The 23917-nt window shown below is 42.4% G+C and overlaps 1 protein-coding gene across 1 annotated transcript in view; it reads left to right on the top strand.

The window, feature by feature from the left end:
* Positions 1-4568: 4568 nt before the first annotated feature.
* Positions 4569-23917, top strand: part of kcng2 (potassium voltage-gated channel, subfamily G, member 2) — a 32859-nt gene continuing 13510 nt past the window's right edge. Inside the window, exons 1-2 of the mRNA XM_080484247.1 lie at positions 4569-5020; positions 15702-16596. Coding sequence (XP_080340373.1) covers positions 15814-16596 — 783 coding nt within the window. The 5' untranslated portion in view covers positions 4569-5020; positions 15702-15813. The remainder of the gene's footprint in view (positions 5021-15701; positions 16597-23917) is intronic.

Raw genomic sequence — 23917 nt, 5'->3', positions numbered from 1 at the left:
CGAGGTGCTTCTGCTAACTCTGTTTCACGAGGCGTCCCAACAAATTCTCTCTGTCTTTGCCACCGATTCTCCAAGTGTGTGCAACATTACTGGAGGGAGAAATATCTTCTTTCTTTTCTTTTTTTAAAGGAAGAATAGAGAATATGAACCCACCGAACTGAACCAGAGTTTCAATCCACATTACAGATGGAAGCATCTCCCTCATGGAACCATCCAGATGTTTATTAGTCAGATAGAAGGTCACTGAAAAACGAAACCCAACCGAACCAGCAGATCGACGAGGCCAAACATTCAGCTCTAAAGGGGTCATATAATGCAAAATCAACTTTCTAACGATTTTCCAACAGTAATATTTGTCCTCAAACCTGGAATGACGCCCCAGAAGTGAAGAAAGTTTGTCCTCTCTCTCCCTGGCTTGTTTCAGTTTTTTAAAAAGTGTGTTGCTCCAACCAGCCAATCAGAACTCAAAAACTCAAACCCTATATCGTGTCATCGGGGGTTTAGCCAATCCCAATCAAGGTAGACCCTCCCTTTGACCCTCCCATAATCAGGCAGCTCTGCTCTGGCACATGGCACCACGAGAGGAAGTACTTCCTCCTCTTCCCAAGATGGGCATGTGTGGGTGGAGCCAGTCCAGCTCACACAGACACAGCAGATTCTGAATGCAGCTTCTATCAAGGAAAAGCTAGAAATGTTGAATCCAAGGATTCTGGACCAACGAGACCAAGTGGAAGAGTTGAAAAAGATGATATGACTCCTTCACCTCATTCTTTGTGCATCTTTCCCCCGCTTCAGCAAAACAAAGAAAATGTTTTAATGAAACATACATGACTTGTGCTTAGTGCAACAATCACTAGCAGTAAATCAGTCCGAAGTCTTGAAACAATAGCTGAGATCCGGCTGAACCAACACAACATATTGCTCAAGTTTTATTTATCTATTTATTTATTTTTGTCCTGTTTTTCTTTTTGTGGTTGTAAATCAAACTTCCGGCAATAATCCCATTTCCCCATCGGTGCGATCCACCACACTAAGACAATAAAACCACAAGGAAGTGAAGAGACAGAGACACTCTAAAGAGCTTTTTATGTTTTTTTTTCTTTTTTTTAAACACCTCCCGGAGATGAAGTGATTAAAGTTCTAGTTACGCACTTTAAAATTGACGCTTTTGTTTGTTGGGGTGCGTTCATGTGGTTTTTTAATAACAAACACTGTCTACATACAATTTTCCCACCAGGCATTGTGGATGTGCTTGAACTTTGACCTTAATTCTACGTCAGAGAACCCAACAGACGAGCGAACGACTTAAAATGGTTTAATTCCAGCGACCTGCAGAGTGAAGGTGAAGAAACTTTCACACGACAATGTTGTTTGTTGTTTTTTGTAATGAAAGCACACACACACACACACACACACACACACACACACACACACACACACACACACACACACACACACACACACACACACACACACACACACACACACACACACAACACGCTATAAACACTAACGACGGGCGAACACAGACATTGGTGTGGACAGACGGTGAAGTTGGATTCTTATTACGGCGACTGTCAAAATAAAACTACCAAGTCCAGGAGTCGTCGTGACGCTTCGGAGGCAAACAGTGTTGTCCATCTACTGAGCATGTGCAGTAGCACCATTTTCAAAAAGTAGGAATTTTCACCATTTCCACATACACCGACTCAGAGTGTTTTCATAAAGTTGTTTAGCGGCTACGAGCTCCGCTGTCGTGTAAACTGACACCTGAAAAGCAATGACAGTTTTCTGTTTTGACTTGACAGCTATAGTTACTCACAGATTTAATGGTGGTGTTGAAATGTCATTTTGATGATTTTTAATGTGTCATTCATTATCAAAGTCGGACTTTTTTTTGACTGAAATCCATCGACTGTATGGCCTCACACAATGGGGGTAAGATTATAGAACCCCTCTTAATTAAAGAATCACATCAATAAATAAATGACAATAAGCAGAAGCAGCAACAGAAAGAAATGACCTGAGATGAAGTACAAACAAGCAAACGGCTCCGATTAATGTGAGCTAATGTTTACTGAGGGACGCAAATAAACCTGCAGGACTGTGGAGGCAGAATAAAGCCATCATCTAATATGAAAGATAATAGAGAGAGAGAGAGAGAGAGAGAGAGAGAGAGAGAGAGAGAGAGAGAGAGAGAGAGAGAGAGAGAGAGAGAGACCTTTGACCTTTAAACAAGGCTTTATTTTCTTATTTTCATCTTTCCAAGTTTGATTTTAAAAGAAAACCCATACAAGGGTAATGAGAAGTAATATTTACAATACACACACACACACACACACACACACACACACACACTACATTGAGTTCCGAGCCGGAGAGATAAGTAACCTTGAGCTATACTGATAGAACTGTTACCCATCATGCTCTGTGGCACACAGAACATCACCAACAGCCCAAACAGAAGCAAATTCTCTTAAATTCGACACCGTTTTGTAGAACGCGAGCTCCACCCCGAGTCGAGCAGCCACCAGGCCTCTGAAAATCTGCAGAGCATCATCAGACCCTACACCTTGGCTTCTGTTGCGCCGTGACAACCAGATGCCCATTGTTGCCCGTCCTATGGAAGTTGACGCTCCTGCGTTGGGCTGCGGAGTATTTTGGTCCAAATATGAAAAGGGTGCTGTGGAAAACATGAACCTAAGTGGGTCAACCACTGCTGCAGCAGAGCAAAGAGGGAGGTCAGGCTCTGTGCAGCCAGAGGGGGTCCAGAGAGAGAGAGAGAGAGAGAGAGAGAGAGAGAGAGAGAGAGAGAGAGAAGAGGGAGAGAGAGAGAGAGAGAGAGAGAGAGAGAGAGAGAGAGAGAGAGAGAGAGAGAGAGAGAGAGAGAGAGAGAGAGAGAGAGAGAGACTTGTTGCATTACAGTAACAAAAAAATGCAACTAGTAGCTTCAGTCCTTTTTAAAATCTAAAGATGGATGGATGGATGGATGGATGGATGAAGGGTGCACTGCTGCATCAAGTCAATCAATCAATCAATCAATCAATCAATCAACTTTATTTACGTCATTGCAACAAGTATAACAAACTTTCTTTTAAGCTTAATTGGTTGCAGCCAGCAGGGGGAGGAGGGTCGTAGCGCACACCCTCTCATAGGCGCTCCGCTCACCTTCTCCACAAACCTTTCCTCATGTAAACTGTCGAGTGTGAAAACAGTGAATTAAACTGATTGAGGCCAGAAGTCAAAGTCAAAGCTGCAGAGAAAAGTTTGAATCTTTACCCAGCATGCATTTCCTGCCAACAAAAAGTCCTTTTTGTTAATGTTGTCTGGAATCACAGAATGTAAAAAGATGGATGATTGGAGTCTGGCTCACTGTAAACTATACCAACAGTTACAAAATTCTCTTTTCAATCGATCAATGATCATTCTTTTTCTTCTCTTTCTTCTCTGAATCAAGTTTGTGAAATCTATTCATGTTCTGTGTCGTTTTATCCAAGTAAAGGAACTGGAACCAATGAGTGGAACCCTGGAATGCACGGGCAGGACATGACAACTCTATATCACATATTAAAGTACACATCATGACACCATGTGCGACAACGGCCCCTGGAGCCACTGAAAACGCAACTTTTTGAAACAAAAAAACGGCTCCCAAAGTGGAACTTTTTTGAAAACGCTCCATCTACGTCTCCATGGAAACGGGCGAAAACTCCAGATCTGAACCGCTGCACACCAGTTTTTGTGCACATGTGCAAATAGATGAACAATGACAACAATGGCGGCCTCCCGCGTGTCATGCCTCCCACGCCATGTTCTCTGATCTCCTTCACAATAAGTAAAAACACACAATACTAATATGTCTTGTTGAAAAGCCCCTGAGGTCACCCTGACCCTCTATGTAAGATCGAGACATTGAAGGTATAACTATTGAAGTTTTGTTTTTTCCCCATTACTTCTTCCACATGGGAGAAGTTATGACACCAGCCAACAATAGAAGTCGAACCTAAATAGTATCTAAATCAGATTATTTGATCTAAAAATACCAACTATAGCAGCAAGTGTCTGTTTTAACTCAAACAAACGTGATATTGGAAAGTACTGAGTGACTCATGTCGATGTAAAAGCTAATGTAATATCTACCCCCCCCCCCCCCCCCCCCCCCACACACACACACACAAACACACACACACACAACACACACACTTTTACAAGTACACAAACCTTTTTCACCAATAATACCTCCATGCCATTTGGCTTTACTGAATTAATGTGTTTGAACTTTTTTTTTAAATTGGTAAATATAAAGAAAATATGAGTAACAGTCCTGTTGTTGTTAGAAGAGCTCGACAATTCCTATATTTATTAGGCTTCTATTAGATATTTCGGTTGTAAGGAACAAGATCTTCACGTCTTGTTTGCACTTTGAGTAATATTATTCAATATTTGAATTGCAATAAGACATTTTAAGTAGTTAATCTTCGCTAACGGTTCCCTGGTGATGTCGGCTTCATTTTACTTCCAGGAAAACAGAACCACCAGGACACTGCGAGATGAAACAGAAAGAAATCGGAGTGGAGTTGTGTCGCGGGAAGAGAGAGGATCCGGGAGACAAAAACTCCCCTGACGCCGCTTCGCTCGCAGTTTGCGCGCAGCGCGGAGCGAAACGGAGCGCAGCGCAGGACGCGCTCCTCCTCTTACACTCACACACACACACTCTCTCTCTCTCACACACAACACACACTCCTCCGCTACACCTGCCGCCTCCTCGCTCATGGACACGCAGTGTGGTCGAGGCTCCTCGTGGACGTGGATTTTACCTCTTTGGAGCGCATGAGCGCCTAAAGACGGAGGCTCTCCGGTGTTCCTCCCTGATAATAAAGCGACTTTAGAAGCCCCCCCGAGTGCAGATCTGGATGTTTCTACACCCCCTTGTTCCTACGATGTCCCGGAGCATCTGCGGGGAAAACTTGAAGGAAGCATGCGGAGCGTGGAGACGGACGCGAGTCCGACGACGCACCGGGTGAGCGCGACCTCCTCCTCCTCCTCCTCCTCTCTCCCCGTTTGCTGCTTTTATTGTTATTCATCTCGAATGACATCCCAGAAATATGCTTATTCTGCTTTGATGCGTCTAAAATAGGCGTGTGTTTTAATACATAACCAGGAGAGGGAGAGACAACTGAGCGCGCACGTGATCCAAGTCCATTTATCCATTTATTATCATTCTGCCATAAACTTCCTTGTCTGTAATGTAAATACCAACTGTTTCCCCCACAGGGGGCAAAAAAAAAAACGGACTCCAGGGGGTAGTGTTGGTAATGATCCCTGCCTTAAAGCCCTCACACAGTTAATTTTTCATAATAAATCCACCTAATAGTCCCAGCATGCTCCTAAACGCTCCGCTGTTGTATTACATGACTCCTCAGAGAGCTCCCCTCCTTTATTTAAATCTACTTTTCATGCACATCAAATCATCTCCTCCTCAAAACACCATGTCAACCTTTCCCCGAAGGTGGAATTAAGTTTTCACAGGTACTCACATTCCTGTAAATATGGTGTATTTGTTCTTAAATGGGGATTGTTTACTACAGTTTAGTGGACGTTTAACTTTTTCTCCAGCTGAGTTCTCCAAATATGAGCAACCGGAACACAGTATTGATTAATTTCAGACATATTTTACTCCTGATATGAAGAATGTGTTACGGATTATTTTTACATTGACACTGTGGCATCATAGCAGCCTCTCCATATCTCTCACGGTTACACTTTTCTCCACCAAATAAATGGAATATGATATGCAAAATATGCATTTCTTCTTTTAAAATGATGCTTTTGTTTATGAATTCAAACCATTTTGATGCAAATAGATATTTTCAAACACGTTTATTTGAAAGAATCATGACTTCTTTGCTCCATGGGTGTCTAAACATAAGGCTCGTGAGCCAAACACGGGCCGTCAGAATCCTTTTGGTCTCTAAACAGGGCAAAATATAATTATTGTTTGGTCGAATAAATGTAAATTCAGTTTGTAATTCATCCAGCTTCAGTGGAAGTAGCATTAGCATTAGCATCTCTCTGAAGGAACTAAAAATATTTTACTGAAAATAAAAACATTTTTTGACATATTTGTTCAAACATTAAACTTTTTGGGATGTAAAGAAATACATTATTGTTTATTATGTTGCTATGCTACTGACCCAGCACAGGTGAGAAGGAAATGGCCTGTTTGGGATTTTCAAACTAAAATCCTTTGAGAAACGGCGTCGTATGAAATGTTTGTACAGTCTGAATAAAAGTGGTTAAAATATACATTTATACATTTTTTCACATTACTGTTATCAAGTAGTATTTCCTTTTATGAGTATTTCCCCTCCAATATTATAATTTGACTTTAAATCCAAGCTCACCATTTATCTGTCTGATCTGCCTCACGTTGATTAAGATTATTATTTCTGATAAAAGTTTCTGTACAAACAACTTGGATATTTACCATGTACAGTACCTTCCTGTGTTGCTTCAACAAAGCACCATCCAGACAACACGGGTACTGTATATTCTCCTTGTAATGACATATACATGTAATACATATACATGTATTCCATTTCCTGCAAATGTCATAGAAATCATAGTTGTTGTTTTTTTTTTTTTTTTTTTACAAACTTCTTACAAATAGCAGAAAAAGCACTGAGATCTTGGCGATGCTGCAATAAAAGCTTCCAAACTGGCCTCAAAGCCGCGCTGTCAGATTAGATTAGATTAAAGTTTATTAATCCCTTTGGTTCCAGAAGCAGCTCAACACTGACAGAAACATTGGTGCCACATCAATTAAAAAACAGGAAACATTAAAAACTATAGATGACCTGGGTGACCACACAGAGTGAAGCAGAAATATGCATCAAATATATGTTTGCATGCATAACGACAAACTTTAAAGTTTAGATTTAAAGGTTATTGCGGCTTTATTTTGGTGGGTTCGCTTCGATCACATGAGAGCATCAGCTCTGTCCTCATAACTCGTCCCTGAGAACCACCAGCCCGTTCGGGCAAGGTGGGCAGACGAGACCAGATCAGGTGAGCCGTCAAACCACGATATTATCGCAAATGCAATTAATCGTTCAGCCCTACTTTTTATTCATTTTTTTCACCACAAACATCCATGATAGAATCCTCTTCCTCCTCCTCCTCCTCCTCCTCCTCCTCCTCCTCCTCCTCCCCTCATCTCTCATCATCACGTTCTCGTCTCCTCCTGACGGTTTCCGATCAAAGCTTTTGAAGGTTTCCTCTTCAGCTGCTCCTGGAAAAACCTGATGCAGATTGAGAACGAGCGTTCGCTTTTTATTGCCAGTCACCTGTCACTGTTAGTACACGGCACATTTCTGAATCTTGAACTTTTTGAAGTTTTCGACACAAACTAACCGCGGCGGGTATTGTGGAGAAAGCGCGACGCGTCTTCTCACAACACCGCGTGCACGTTAAACGTTTGCTCCGTCAACGCCGTGAGTTATCCGGCCATATAATCCACATCACCGTACACTATCACAACAAATCACCAGTGTGAGTGTGATGAATGCAGTGGTGTGGTCTGGAGAGCTTCTGACTGTATTAATCCTCGAGGAATCAATACGTCTTTTAACAACTTGGACCACCGATGAAAGAAGAAGAGGTATTTCAAAAAAAAAACATGAAGAAGGAATATTAATCCTGCTTCTGGGTTTCCGGGCTGATAATGGAGTTTAGTGTCATGACTCCCAGTCCATATTCTTCTTGGACTTGGTAGTTTTATTTTGACAGTCACCGCAATAACAACCCAACTCGGCCGTCTTTGTCCATCGTACGACGTTTTCACGTTTCCCATCAGGAGTGTATAGTTGATTTATTCTACTAAAGACATCGTTCTTTCTTTTATGCCGTTTATACACAAGCCCATTTTTCACCACTCGGGCCTCGTTCACACTGCAGGCTGATGCGACCCGATTCGGATTCTCTGCTCACAACTGACACAACTGTTTTGTGTCCATGTGAACGTTACAGTTCAGATTTTTCTTTCACAACCAGACTCAGGCCTCCATCGTATGTTGGGACCAATTCGCACGTGTATTTAGTGGCTTTCTATGCGGCCGCAGTCCGAACAATTCAGTCCCAAACATTATTTTTCTCAGTCTCCTTCGACTTTCCCTCGTCATTTTTTCCAGATTTCGTCGGCTCATATTGAACAACCACTTCAAAACGGATCCGCACGTGCTGACCAATGTTGTCAGATTGGGCGGGTCTCCACCCAACTGGGGAGCCAAATTCTTGTACCTTTTTTCTTATTAATTATAAAATTGATTTGTCTATAAACAAGATATCTCAAAAACTAGTGAGCTTATCTTTATAAAAAACAATTGTTACGCAGGTGCATTTTGATCAAAGCAAGAACCCATAAAATTCCAGTGGTGAAAATGTTCATGAAAAAGAATCCTGGGATCGCCAAACTAAATAAATGAATAAAGGCAGTGGATCTGGATGTGTGTCATTTCTCGTTGTCCAGTTCAACACTTGGCGAAAGTCAGAAATCTCCGATTGCTCTTGTGTATTTAGTGCAGCTGTGTGCTTGTGATGCGTCTTTTTTATGACACATATAATAGTTTTAACCTGATTTCCACAGAGGCTGAGGTCTGAGCTGGTGTGAATTGAGGCGTGTGCGTTTTACGTCGCGTTTGGGCTGGAAACAGTGAGCCAGACCTGGCAACCCAGGTACTGACCTGCGTGGCGTCCATATTTACCTCCGGAAACAGCGTCAGTTTCAAAGTTCGAAGAACCAGGATCGACTCTCGGGGAGTTTGAGTGTCAGGCTTTGTTTTTTTTTTCCACATACTTGAGCTCCCCGTCCAGTTTGAAGTCAGGTCGGCTGGTGACTCCACACTCGCCGTCGGTGTGAATGTGTGATTGTGTGTGGGAGAGTGACTGTCTGTCTCTTTCTGATGTTCCTGTGACTGCTGACCCTTCTCCACTCTACCGCGGCATTTCAGCAACGTGGAGACGAGCGCTCGCAGGCGTAACTTGGATAAACTGGAGGGGAGGTGGGTCAATGATTGAATTTAAAGTTTAACAATTAAAAAAAAAAAAGTGAAGAAAGAAGGCGAACTGTTTAGAATCTGATGGTTTTGGCAGAACATCAGGGAAGAATTTAGAAAAAAGATGTATTTTAAATAGAATTCAAGGGACCAAACCTTAATCAATGAACCATTGAGATGTATTTTAAATAGAATTCAAGGGACCAAACCTTAATCAATGAACCATTTGTTGCAGTTTTTTTCCCCCCTTCAATTTAAGGATAAAATGTCTGTGGATTGGAAACATCCATCAAGCTTTCTCCTGAGCTGCGTGGGCGGGCCGTTTACTGGCTTTGCTTCTGGTCGTCCTCCAAAGCATGCAGCTCTAAGCTGAGCAAGTCATGAATCCTTTGAAGCCTTTACAATAAGTAAATAATGAGTTTTGGGTTATAGAAAGAAAATCAATCCCATTTCTGATTCGTGCCGAGGAAAGCACAGTCTGTACAGATTTGCCATTTTCAATTAGAAACGTCGCTTATTGGATCAATAAAACAGTATTTCTTCAAAGGGACGGACAAAACCATCGGGCTCATAATGTAATAGGTAATATCCATCTATTCCCCTCAGAGTCGGACATGTGATGAAGGTCTGAGAAGCAGCCTTTTCTGAGATTATAGAGACGCCTGACTCGAACGCACCTCACCTAATGAGCAGGGGAAGGAGGTGAAGTGCTCGAAACAGAACCTGAATGCTATTTTCAAAACCAGGAGGGGAGATGATTGTGGGGAGGCGCTGCAGACATGGAGAGAGGCGAGTGGACTCCAGCTACTGCAGTCAAGCGAGAGACAGGTAAACCTGTCAGACCGAGGCGAGCGGAGAGAGGAAAGGACCACGAAGCAGAAGGGCCACAGAGTTCCTGAGCTTGATTTTCAAACTCACAACACCAGGGCCTCGTGATCCTTCGGACCTTCATGGGCTTTGAGAAAGGAAGCGTCAGAAGAGTGAGCACAGTTATAACTGGTTCATGGCGGCCAAGCGTTCATGATGGCGTTGCTTCTTGATGCTCCGATGTCGGTTCTTCTGGTCGTTGTGCATTAAAACTCACGAGGTGTTGGATTGTTCGTCAAACGACCTGTGGGTCAAAACCAGCAAACCACCAAGCAAATGGTGAACATCTCAGAGAAACCACAGATCGTTTTTAAATACATTTTGTAAGCGTTGTGGACAAAACAGGACACTGAGACCTGAGCTGAGATATCAGCGATGATGGCATGAAAGCTGGTTACCTCCCGTTACCAAAGCAGCCACAGATCATTTCATTGTACTTTGCACCAGAAGATGTAAATACAATTTGTTTCACGTTGACATTGTAGTCATTTTACATAACAATTGTTTGTTTTTTGTGAAAAACGTATACCCGCGCCACAACAAAGAAAAACTTTAAAGTTTAAATTTACTCAAGATGAAATTTTTACTGAATGTGGAACTTAAACTAAATTATATTTGACAGTCCAGGTTCGGACTCTTCGTGATCCAGGTGAGTTTTATCGTACTGGTGACGTGTTGTTGCAACAATAATCCTGCTTATTGGTACCAGAGTGTCAGACGTTTGGTCTATGTTCTTATTTGAGGAGCCAAAGGTGCAAGGCGACTATTAGTGGAGTTACGACTGAACACATCAAACTCCCAGTCCATATCCTCCTGGGACTTGGTACTTTTATTTTGACAGTCGTCGTAATAACAGCCCAACATGGCCGTCTTATCCACACGGATGTCCGTGGTTCTTGCCATTTTTATTGTTTATAATGAATTATTCAACGTGTGCATGTGCGTCTGGTTTCATTATAAAAACAACCAACAGCGCCAACTCGTGGCCTGACGCGCTATAAACTCATGGTTTTCACTTCTTCTGCTTCTTTTCGTTTAAATAGACGTCGCCTTCAAAACTTCTCTAAAACGAAAACGATGCGTTTTCGCTGGAAAGGTCTAAACGGGGCCTGAAACACACGGACAGGCTGGAGGAGTGGGATTGACGAGACACAGCTGGAAACATTTAAGCATCAATCGTTCGGATTAAAACACAACGGAGCAAAGAAGTACAGAGTCAGGAGACGTAAGAGACTGTAACGTAAACACCGAGTGGGAAAAGCAACTCATGACGGTTGGAATAACCAAACATGAAACCATTTAGGAGACATTTTCAGTCTTCTTCAAACCGCTCCTTGTATTTCACCTGGTCTCTTTGCAAAATAATCCACAGATGCACGTCGGTTTTTTCACAGATGCAGCACTTTGGTGCATTTGTGAAAAACCTGCTTATTTGGCAAAGTTCTGAAAGCACAACACAGATGTTGTGAGATTTAAAGACTCTGCACAGAGCGCCTCCACCCACCAAACAGGTGTTTGTTTTTTTGTTTTTTTAAATCTGTACCTGAATAAGGCAGATTCTCACCAGTAAAGTTACAGGACTTTTCTCACTTTTTTTCTCACTGCTGCAAGTTGGAGATGAAGGTGATAAATGACCGGGCCTGAGTCAGTTGAGCGGTCACTTTTATTCTCTGTCGGAAAGATAAATTTGAACTCAGCTGTCAAAGCCGCTGGTGAAATCCAACAATCACGCAGCGATGATCAACCCTGAGCTGTGCGAAGGCTGCAGAGATATCATCTTCATTTCAAACGGTGACCCTGCACTTCCAACACAAGGAGGCTTTGGAAATATAGTTTTTAATTTGATTTGACCTCCGTCTTAATCTCAAATGTCATGGGAAGGTGGAGTATGACGGGTCTTCTATCAGCTGCCGTTACTTTCTGGAACAGGTCGCTCTTTCACCAAATTATATCTAAATAAATATTATATTTTCATTTTATTAATGCACACAAAGTCATTTTCAGAATGATTTTTAAAAAAATATTGGCTTTAAAAAAGGCTCAAGTAAAACAGAGCTGAATAGTTAAAACCACAATAAATGGGGGAAATAGTAGCTCAAACTGCTTTAAAAGAACCAACCCTAAAATGACTAGAATTTCTAACAGAAAAAAAGCTTAAAATGGGGGGAAACTTCTTAAAAAAAGAGCCAAAAATGGTTAAAACAGTCAAAAAATAAACTGCTAAAAATATAAGAACTGTTAAACATCCTAAATTGTAATCAGAACTTCATAAATGCAAACATAATTTACAGTTTCTGACAGATTAAGTCACAAGTTTATGTTCATATATGAAAACTTTAGAAGCCGTGTCAACCTCATTTGAAAGGTGAAACTTGCTTTGCGGCTCCAGTTAAATTTGTTTTGGTGGAAACTGACAAAAAATGTCTCATTTGGTCATGGAGGTTGCTGGTTCAAGGTAAAGCGCCGGTCTGAGTTGTTTCCAACTTTAGAATAAGAAACTCCAGAAAGAAAACAACATGGACGTCCATGTCTCGGGGCAGAGGATTCATCCGGGGCAGCAATAAGCTTTATTTATTGTACCCTTGGTTTCCTGGTTTCGAAGTCCCTCCTGGATTCCTTCAGTTGATTCTCTGTGAAGGTGCCGCGTCATGGCCGATAAACTGCTCCTGTCAGAAGCACTTTGCTGAGTCGCCGTGGTGGGGGCCGCGCTCCCCGGGAGCAAATGGCCTGTTTGGAAATGATTGGCCCTCGCCAGAGAAGAGCAAACTCCGAAGGACAGCCGGAGGGGACTTTCTCTTAATTTGTTGGGATGATGTGCCGAGCCGTCGCTGCATCAGCTCCACCGCTGCCCGGGTCTGGACGCTCCTCCACGGCAGGAGGAAAGCTCACCAGCCCCGACGCTTCATGTGGATTGTGCTCCCAGATGGCTGCGTTAAATAAAACAAGAAATTTCTCCGCTTGTACAGAACAACACAGCTTCTCAAACACGTAATTGATTCTGAAGAGAGATTTCTTTTTTTTTTCTCCGACTAGATGAGAAAAGATGAAGCACACAGAATGACTTGAAGGATCAGTGAGTGATGACACTGGTCTGATTCAGCTCGCACTCACCGCGGTGTCCTGAGGGACCACGGACTCCAGCATCATCACTGAATGTTCCACAAATTTGGCTTCAGATAGAAACTTTGACCCGCCGCCGCCGCCCTCTGGCACTCTACTCCCACAACTCATGAGGAACACAGACTCATTGCTGAACTTTAAAATACTCCTCAAAAATCACCTCTTCAAACTATTTTATTTTCATTGATATTTTTTGGTTATTTTTGTTTTTGCTATTTAAAGCACCTTTCAGTGTTCAAAAAACCACTATATAAGTTTGTATTATTATTATTATCATCATCATTATCATCATCATCATCATCATCATCATCATCATCATCATCATCATCATTATTATTACTACTACTACTAGTACTACTACTACAACTACTACTACTATTATTATTATTATCATTATTATTATTATTACTACTACTACTATTCTTCTTCTTCTTCTTCTTCTTCTTCTTCTTCTTCTTCTTCTTCTTCTTCTTCTTCTTCTTCTTCTTCTTCTTCTTCTTCTTCTTCTTCTTCTTCTTCTTCTTCTTCTTCTTCTTCTTCTTCTTATTATTATTATTATTGTGTGAATCAGGCCTGAAACGAGACTGTTCTTGTCAGGATGCTGAACCCGGTCGACTGTAGGTAATCTCACTCTCAGATAAAGGAGGATATTTCTCTCGCTTCGTTCACGTGTCGGAGAGCTTTAATACCCAGGATTTCTTAGCTCCTATTCAGTCTCACGAGTCGTCGTCCTTCATTAGGTCTTCCTTTCATTGCCACCCGCTGACTTTGTTTCCACCACTAACAAAAGAGCAGCACATGAATAAAGACAACTTTCAATCCCTTGTTCTCCATTCAATATGTAACATTTCCTCTTTGAACTGTCCCTCAAAAGGAAGCGTAGCTCAGCCTCGTACGCTCCATGTTTCTCTCTGTCTGCTGCATCTTCAAGTCTGCATTGAATAATACATTGTATGTCCATGTGTAATGAAGAATAAATAAATGATGACCACACAAATTAATCATTGAGCATATGTTGATGTCACATGTGTTTTATATATAGCTGCCCAAACTCATTTCTTTGTTTTTTGTCCGTGCTGGTTTTTAGGGGCCGGTTGTGGTTCAGGTTGGTATGAGGCTCACATACATGTATTTTTCTTACTGAATAGCGAAGTAAAACTTCGTTCCACATTCTGGTGAGGCAGTGAATCGAACAAAAGTCAAACAAAATCACGAAAAGGACATCATGAAATGACCTTATTGTTAAATTGCAATGGGCTTAAGCATTTTGACGAACCATAGAAATGCAAGAGTCAACCAAATCATTATGACCATCTGATATGGTATACTCTCTCTCTCTCTCTCTCTCTCTCTCTCTCTCTCTCTCTCTCTCTCTCTCTCTCTCTCTCTCTCTCACGGTGCAGAACGAAGTGCTTTAAGAACAGCTTTGTTCCTGTCACATTGCACTTTATTGTATTTATCCATTTTTAGCTCTATTTATTATCGTGGCTCTTCATTGAACGTTCTTATCCTGGTTTATGTTAGTGACTGCTTTTTACCTCTGTAAGATTTTATTGTGTTTTTATTGTGGTTTTTCTTCAGCTATTGTTGATCGTATCTTAATTATTTATCGGAACATTGAGCTCTTGTCTTGTCTGTCTTGCCTCACTCGTCCAATTATTATTATTTTTATTATTATTATCTGCTTGTTTGGTTCATTGTGTGTCTTTATTTGTTCTGACGTGCCAAGCAATCTCAAAACCTGTAAAACAAGTTTACCCACGGGTACTAATAAAGTAACCGTGAACCTCTCTCTCGCTCTCTCTCTCTCTCTCTCTCTCTCTCTCTCTCACTCTCTCTCTCTCTCTCTCTCGCTCTCTCTCTCTCTCTCTCTCTCAGTTCTGGTTCTCTGTTGCTTTATGAGCGCTATAGTTGAAGTACAACAAGTTCAAACTTTATTGAAAAGTCTTTGGTACTTTTACGATGCGCGATGCCATCGCTGGTTGGAGTCGTCTTGCAGGCGAGATTTGACGCTCCTGCTTGATTTCAACACTCATCCATCCATCTTTCTATCTTTCCAGCCTAACGTGTCTGTGTTATTAAGACAAGGCACAAAGAATCAGAGCCTTCTACTGGTTTGGATCGTCTATCGCGGAGCGAGGGTAATGGAGAAAACTCATATCGGGCTTTCAGCGTCCACAAATTCTTTTGAATTCAGTCATGAAGCAAAGTTCATGATCGTCGGTGACCTTTGGGATGTAAGTTGGGTTTTGGAGAGTCCGGCAACAGTCGTGTAAACGGACATCTCTTTCAAAATGATCTTGGCCCGAGAGGTTAGGCAGGCGGACTTGGGATGGGAATTTTGCAGGTTTGATCCCCACTGCGGACAGGTCACCACTGTGGGTCCCTGATCTCGACCCTTGACCCCCACCAAGCTCCCTGGAGCGCCATAATGTGGCCGCACCTCCGCATCCTAGAAATAAGATTGGTCAAAGCAGAAAAGGAATTTCACTTGAAATGTAAACGGGGCCTGAGGGTTTTCCTTTGAGTGCGTATGTGAATGATTGTCTCTGTCCCTGTTAGATCAGAAACAGACACGTGACCTTCGCTGATGAAAACAATGGAAACCGTAAACCTAAGATTTTGCTGAATGTAACCGACGTGTTTTATTTCCCCCGACAGAGACGTGCTGTGCTGCTAAATGGGTGACAAGCCCGCAGCCGCCTCACATCCCCTGTGAAGCCCGGCTCACGTCGCACCGTGCAGGACAGGCTCCCCCCACAGAGTCGCAGGGATGTACCAGGAAGTGGCCTTCCTGGCGGGGAACGCCGAGCACCAGTTCACCACCATCCGCTTCAAGCGTGTGGAGAACCCGCAAGAGGTCACGTCCAAGAAGGGTCTGTTCTACAAGCGGGCCCAGCTGCTGCTCCAGCCTCAGTCCCGCCTCAAGAGCGGAGAGGAAATCGGCCTGGCGGACGGGGCAGCCATCATCAACGTGGGGGGCATCAAGTACCACATCCCCTGGTCCACGCTGGACGAGTTCCCGCTGACGCGGCTGGGAAAGCTGCGCAGCTGCAGCAACGAAGCCGAGATCATGGACGTGTGCGACGACTACGACGGCAGCCGCAACGAGTACTTCTTCGACCGGAGCCCGTCCGCCTTCCGCATCATCGTGACGTTCCTGGCGGCGGGGAAGCTGCGGCTCCTGAGGGAGATGTGCGCCCTGTCCTTCCAGGAGGAGCTGCTGTACTGGGGCGTGGAGGAGAACAACCTGGACTGGTGCTGCCTCCGGAAGCTCCGGCTCCGGCAGGAGGAGTACAAGGAGCAGCAGAGGCTGGAGGAGGAGGACACGGAGCTCACCTCGCCGCAGTCCTGCGAGGAGAGCCAGCAGCCGTCCGAGGGTTCGGACGAGACCCTGGCGGCGGGCTGCATGCGGCGGCTTCGGGACATGGTGGAGAACCCTCACTCCGGCCTGCCGGGGAAGATCTTCGCCTGTCTGTCGGTGATATTCGTCGCCATCACGGCCGTCACGCTGTGCGTCAGTACCATGCCTGACCTCCGAGCAGAGGAGGAGAGGGTGAGTTCTCCTCCTGAATAACTTCTTTTTCATCACTTTATTTTATTTTCCCACAGATCTCAATTACCTAAAAAGACCCAAACTCATTTCTGGTCTGCCTTCATATCCAGATTGAAATATTGGATATTCATGTATTTATTTTTTGGGCAAAAGCAGCAGCACTGGGCAGCAAAAAGCTATTTAGAAACCACGATTAATCAAAATGGTTGCACCGAGATAAGATATTATTTGCTTTCCAATTTTAGAAAAGTAATACATCAGGCACATTAATGACTTTTGGGTTCCAGAGAGGAATTTTCTGTGGCGGAATATCAACACTGCATCTCAAACTGTGGCTGTAACTGTGGAAAAAAAACAAATGCTCTGAAACCAATATATAATTTCGAAGGTAGGTATAGCTTGACGCTCAAATCTCCGGATCCCTATCTCAGGATTCCTGTTCCTCTAAGTATATTTTTAAAAGGCAGCCTGGGGGTTGTGTGTGCCGCACAGCTGCTACGGTAGAATTCAGATTATGTTGATGCAGCAGCCCACATTCTGAGTGTTGCTGGGCTCTGTTGTAAATCATTGTGCCACAGACACAAGCGAAGGCTCAGGGACGACCGGGCTTCTTGAATACCAGATTACTTGCACGGGGCGCCTCACTGTTTCTGCACGCATTCCATTTCATGCCATCCAAGTTCCCGTCTTGCCGTACGTGATAATTGACACAAAACGAAGACGATAAGAAGGCTCCATGTGAGGGGGAAAAAAAAGTATAAATGGATTTGGTTTCTGTGTTTGAGAATCCCACAGACATTCTCCCAGCGCGGTGGATTTTTTCTTGACCTGCTTCCAAAAATGAATAGAAAATAAGCTCAGATGAATATGAAACAGGCTGGTTACCGTTATATAAGACTCTGATTATGCTAATTGCAGCCGTGAAGTCCTAATCCGTACAGTTGAAGCTTGTTTACACAAACCTTCTCACGACCAGCTGACCAATGGGCACAGAGGGAGCAGGAAATGGGGAAACACGAGCGTTTATGTTTTCGTGTCGCGTTCACTTTAGAGGTTCACGTAAAGACATGGGTCTGAACCGTCTGCTCCAGATTCAGGAGACGTGACAGTAGATCCAATATAAATACATGGGAATGACTCAGTTGCAGTCATTGCGCTCGAGTAAAACGATGGTCCGTTTACACCACAACGTTTTCAGGTGAAAACGCAAAACCTTCATTGCGTCTTGGGTGCTTGGAGTCACGGAAAACAGCTTTTTGAGAATGGAACCTTTCGAAAACCGGTTCCAACTCCACGTAGGAAAACCGCTCTACATGAAAAACCATGCTCATACCTGCACAGTCGTGGTGTTTTTCAATTTGTTCTGTTATTTGTTGTTCACTACGTCTTTCTACGTCTCAACATCTACATTGCGTACGAGCTCAACTCGACATGGCAGTGTCACGTGTGACAATAAAAAACAGCCAATCACAGACTTGCGCAGGGTCGTTCTGATTGGCTAATTCTATTCAATCAGGTCAATATTTCAGCCGCTTCTCAGAAGTGCTGTTAAAAACCATAACTAAATCAAATGGAGTTTTGGGGATTTATACTGGATTATGACACATTTTCAATGAGTATTTTTGCTGATATGGCACAAATATAAATGCATAGAAAACAACATCGTTTTTAGCCATTGCCTTGTAAACGGGTACATTTTCTGAAACAAAACCGCAACCACCATGTGTTCTCACTTGAAAAACAATGTCGTGCGAATGGGGTGTGAGAGAAGACTCAGTGATGGATGACTGAGTGTGTGTGTTGGCGTGACCAGTTTCACCTCCAACTCCACGTCTTACAAGCCGACGATAATGGTAATTGATTTTAGGAAGAGCTGTTTCACAAACAAAGGCACTTTAGTCAAGGACGAGCTTTTGCAGTCTTGTACACTTTGTGAGGATGCTATTAAACCAAGGTCACTTCCTGTAGTTTGTCTTGTTTATTGGACTTGTAAGACAAGGTGTTATGCTGAGTTTTTGCATGAAACTTGAAAATTGTATCCCTCTCTTTGAAGGAATGCTGTTGATGAATTAATTCAGACAAACCATGAGGGCGACACTGTTCGACCTCCAGATAACTGATGAAACTTCAGCTAAATTTAATGAATGAATCAGTTTGGATGGATGGATGGATGGATGGATGGATGGATGGATGGATGGATGGATGGATGGATGGATGGATGGATGGATGGATGAATGGATGGATGGACTTACCTCTATGGAAGTAACCAATATGATTTGAGATTTTGTAACAGATCAACAGTGTTGGGCATGTAATAAAGTTATTCCGATGAAGGAAAGAAAAAGCCGGATGGTCTTTGAATTTATTTATACAAATATGATTGTCCGTTAATTTCGGATTGAAGCTTCTTGATTCTTTGTACCCGAGAGTCATCAAATAGACAGAGTTTAGCTAACTTTTTATAAATTCACCTTTTTAAAAGTTAACCATCATAGCTTGCTGCGGTTATTTCATTGTTTGACTTTGGTAAGTAATCGCTGCTATGTGGCTAACTTAGCCTAGCCTCAGTGTTTCTGCTTTGTCACTCTGATTCCTTGTTTTTTAATGCATTAGTCCTTTTTTCCTCACAGTGTCCTAACTTTATATTTCTTGATTAAGTCAAACTTGTCATGGCAAATTCAAATATTTTGGCTTGTGATTGTCCAGATTATACATCATTTCTGTGTATTCAACACAAAGATGGTGCCACTATGACCTAAAGATTGGAATTGGCCATGTTTGCACAAACCTGATCTGTAGCCTGAATCTAAACTAGAGTTCAATTCAGTTCAGTTCGGTTCGGTTCAGTTCGGTTCGGTTCGGTTCGGTTCGGTTCGGTTCAGTTCAGTTCAGTTCAGTTCAGTTCACTCAGAGGTGGAGTCTTCCTGCCAACTCTGCCAAAACTATGAATTCAATTAAACTTCTTCTGTTGTAGTCGAACTGATGAATGAATAGAAAAGTGCCTCACTGATATCAATGAATTGGAGACAAACAGTAAAGACTCACCAAATTTCAAATAAAAGCCTCGAAACCAGCAGAACAACCATCATGGTTTGTATTGCCTCTGGTTTCATATAGCCATGAGCAAATGTATTTTATGATGTGAAAAGATGAGGAAAACTGGTGTTCTGCATAAATTATTAGTTGGCTTGGGACAAAACAGCAGCTGGCGCTGGTTTAACCTTTTATGGGGTAAATAGCCATTTCAGGTCACTTTCAGCGTTTTCTTGTTTCTTTAAAATAAACCGTTTGGAGTTAAAACACTTACAAAACAAATCAGTTTTCTAACAGGAACACGTTTTCGTTAGTGATTGAGGTGAGACAATAGAATTTAGTTTTTGTTGAAGACATCAACTTAGAGTTTAAGTCTAGTGGGAGATTTGAGATTGTGAGATTTTCAAACATATAATTGTCTTTTTTGGGGATTGATTCTAAAAAGTAAAATAAAAAACATTAGAAAAGCGATCTCCTTACTTGAGTTTCAAAGTGCACCACGCAGCAGAGACACTACGTTGGCTTTATTAATGTAAACCAGAGCTGATGATTTAATGAGGCTTGAATTTGCCTATAGTTGAAATTCCATAACGACAATATGCAGATGATTCTCTGTCTTTGGTTTCTAATTAGGCCTGAAAGTGAGAGCTGGAGCATTTCCACTTGTTGCTTCGCTCAGCTTTCATCTCGCAGGAAAGGAAAATTCTGCCAGCTCAGGCTTTTGTTCCTATTAACTGCACACGTTGTCAGAGTCCCTGAGGAGCGAGAGGGAGAGGTTGGTGGCATATTAAACCCAACGATGTATTCGTCTGGAGCTCTTTCTTTGTCCAGATGTGCCTGAGAGACTAGAGAAAGCCTTGGAGGTCCGACTGGTGGAGCGGCGATTCACCTCTTGAGTGGCTTCAGCAGACCAGAGCGTGATTAGAGAAAAGCCCGCAGCTTCTCCCGACTGTCAGAGATAGATCTTCATCGGATAAGCGCTCGTAAGCTTCAAAGGGGAAATCAATCAAGGAAACAAAGCGGGTCAAAAGCTGAACCAGAACCTTCTTAGACACAGTCCTCGATCTTGCCTTCAGTTGCCTTCATCAATCTCCTGATTTCTTTTGTTTCTAAACTCTTGACATATGAAAACAGTGTCATTGTGACTGCAATTAAGCGGCGTGAGATTCCTGGAAAGTCTCCGCTATAAGAGCTGCAGTTCATTAAGAGTGAAAACCTCATTTGAACCTAAAAAAAAAAAAAAGATTTATGCTTTAATCAGATGGACATTTCTTTCCGGGAAAACCTTCCCATTGACTTGAAAGTCTCTTGATGAGAGGCAACGCAGCCTAGGTTCCCAAACTATTGCGAGTCCGCTCCTGTTTGCAACTTTGGGCAGAGGTGTCATTGGCTTCTATGCTCATAAATTAAAAACCGAGACAAAGGAAACTCCTTCAATGGTTCAGAAGGGTAAATAAATATGCGACCGAGCCGTTATGTTCTCAGCAGACGTGCTGTTGCACCGAGGCGTCAGACAGAAATTGGCTCCGCTCGTCACTTTAGTTGGAAAGGGGAGTTTGTCCTGCCTCTGAAAAGAAGCCCCACCACGGAGCGCATTCATACGTTTAATACATTTTTTTTGTTTAACCTCCTGCATTTTATTTTTTCACGTTGATATCAAGCAGCAGCATTTAGTGCAGCTCAACAGCCTCACAGCTCAACTTAGTGAATCGCTTCTGCTAATTACCCCATCTCCTACAGTCAAGTCCTCCCACTCATCCTCCTCCATTACAGAGCATTCTAATACCCATTAGCATTAATTGTCAGCCATTTACATCTGCACAAATCCTCCATGCACTAATACAACTAATGACATGATGATTTCCTAAGATTGCTTATTGTGAGACTTGAAGAAAACAAGTTTGATGTGTAGGATAAATTTTCACAAACAAGTGGTCTGAATATTTTTTTGCCTCGTTGTTGTGGATTTTGGTTCAGTAGTTTGTCATAGGGGACTAAATCCACTATACAAGCCAGTGCTCTTCAGCAGTATTTAAGCATTGAACCTACAAATGCTGCAACTTTGTCCTCCAGACCCGAACACCTTCGCACCCCGTGGTCTACTGAATTCAGTGCTGATCCTGAAAGTCTCTCCTGATTGACTTTGCTGACCTGAAAAAAGGTTTTGATTCGTTTTAAAGCTGAGAAGCTTCTCTCTCCTGAGGCAGCACCGACTGGAGGAGTTACCGGCAGACAAAGGGCAAAGCTGAGGTTTCCTTTGAGATCCAGAAGCTTTTTCTTGTAAACAGAATCTAACATCTCTCTAGGGGAGGAGGAGACATGATCAGGACAGCAGGACTCACCTCCAGAACTAAATCCTCAGAATCCACGTCGTGGACCGTCTTCTTCAGTTTCTTACAGTTTTATGCAAGTTTGCCACTCAGACTAGTTTTTGACATACTTACAGAACAGTAAACCACCCAGTTTTAAAAGATATTACTGTGGACTAAGGTTTGTCAGCCCTTGGGGGCCCCCTAGTGGCCTGGGGCCTCAAGCGAACTGAGAGGAGTAATGGTATCGCCATAGCAGTCATCAATGTATAACTCAGCAGTGCAAAGTGTACTTTTGTTTTCTTTTTCTCTATATTATTAGTATTTTTTTATATTTAAATTGCAGAGAACAACCAATTGCTGTGGTTCATACGAGACTTTAAAAGTCTTGGTCATAGTTAGTCATGGGTTCCCAGGGAAGTTTGACAAAAGCTTGAAAGAAGCAATAACACCCGTTTTACATGAAGTAATTAACATCTGGGGACCCTCTTAAATCATGAAATAAAGCGATTATTTCAGTTTTGCATGAATTAGGTAAAGATCCAATCATATGTGAAGGATGTTACTTTAAAATAGTTATTGCAGTCTCGGCAATATGGCTACAAGAAAGCAGAAGCGTATCACTCAGTGAATTCAGACAGGAAGTAAACAATATTAGGAAAGGACAATACAAACGTCAGTCATCTTTGATGTTTGTCTTGATGCCCAAAAGGTTTTTGGATGGAGCGAAATAGATTTTGTTGTGGCACCTTTGGATTCCCTCCGAACCTGAGGAAATTGTTGAAGCTAATTTGCACAGATCAGAGTTAATGGTTGTTAATGTGATGTCTTCTACCTCAAAACAGGAGTCGAACACGAAGTAGCTGAGGAGTATTGAGCCATTGGATGAATCAATAAGACAAAATATACAGATTTGATAAAAAAAAAAAGATGGAGAGGTGAACTATGGAGAATCACTTATCACAAATGAACTAAATGTTTTTGTTTTTGATTGAACCATCACTACCAGCTCATTTTTTTCTTCTTCTTGGAAGCTAATGCCTATGCAGTACCAGCAGTGGCCATTTGGGGGCAGTGTTGAGTTTAGCTGTAGATACTAAATGGGAGTTCTTGAGTGGCTGTGTGATGCCACAAGTTGTTTAACAACTGAAACGTTGCCTCGGATTGTCCCTTTTTTCTCAATGTCAGACATTAATTCTACCTTACGCTGACGCCATTGTAGCTGCTCTTGACTTCCCTCTTCTTCTTTCTCAAAAAATATCTCCAATCTTTTTCTTGGTATAAGGCCAATGGCAAATGCTCGTTCCAGTTGCGTTAGACTCACAGAAGGAAAGGCCTTGTTGCTCACACCGTGTGAAGTGTACGAATCTGTTTTCATGTATATGTAGAGCATCAATGAGCTTCAAGGCTCCACTGTGCTCATTACCGAATGTAGGTTTTTTTGTTTCTTTTTTCTTCTCTTGTTGGCTCCTCAGGTAAACAGCTCGAAGAGAGCAAGAATACATGTATAAGAGCTCATTCTTGTCTTTAACACCTCTAAAGTGAAATACTACAACTTCTCCAACAAGATACATTTACTACACCATCATCTGCATAAGTGGAGACATTTATTTTGTATGGCAGATACTGAGTAGACGTGTAGGCTATTTTTCTGGCCGTCTTTTCCGAAAATTGACCATCCAAATGACGGCTGGACGGCTGGGCGGCTCGCTGGCTAAAACCATGTGTGTAGGACACAAAGACGGTTTAAAGGAGCGTGAACGTTTACATTGTATATATTCTTTGAATTTGTGGTTTTATTACAAAAAACACGACACCGAATCGTGAAGAATTAAGCATTTCTTAGTGTTTATAGTAAAATCATTGATCGTTTTCAGTCGTTGTTCTTGTGTAAACAGCACCTGAGTAAGATAGTGGCGAAGGCGCAGCACAACAGAGATTTGTCTTCATTAGAAACAACAATCAGCGGCATTGATTTT

This window comes from Lipophrys pholis, assembly GCF_963383615.2.
Source record: "Lipophrys pholis genome assembly, chromosome: 17".
Taxonomy (NCBI): Eukaryota; Metazoa; Chordata; class Actinopteri; order Blenniiformes; family Blenniidae; genus Lipophrys; species Lipophrys pholis.
Note: the sequence above shows the minus strand (reverse complement) of the source record. Positions and strands in the feature narration are given on the sequence as shown.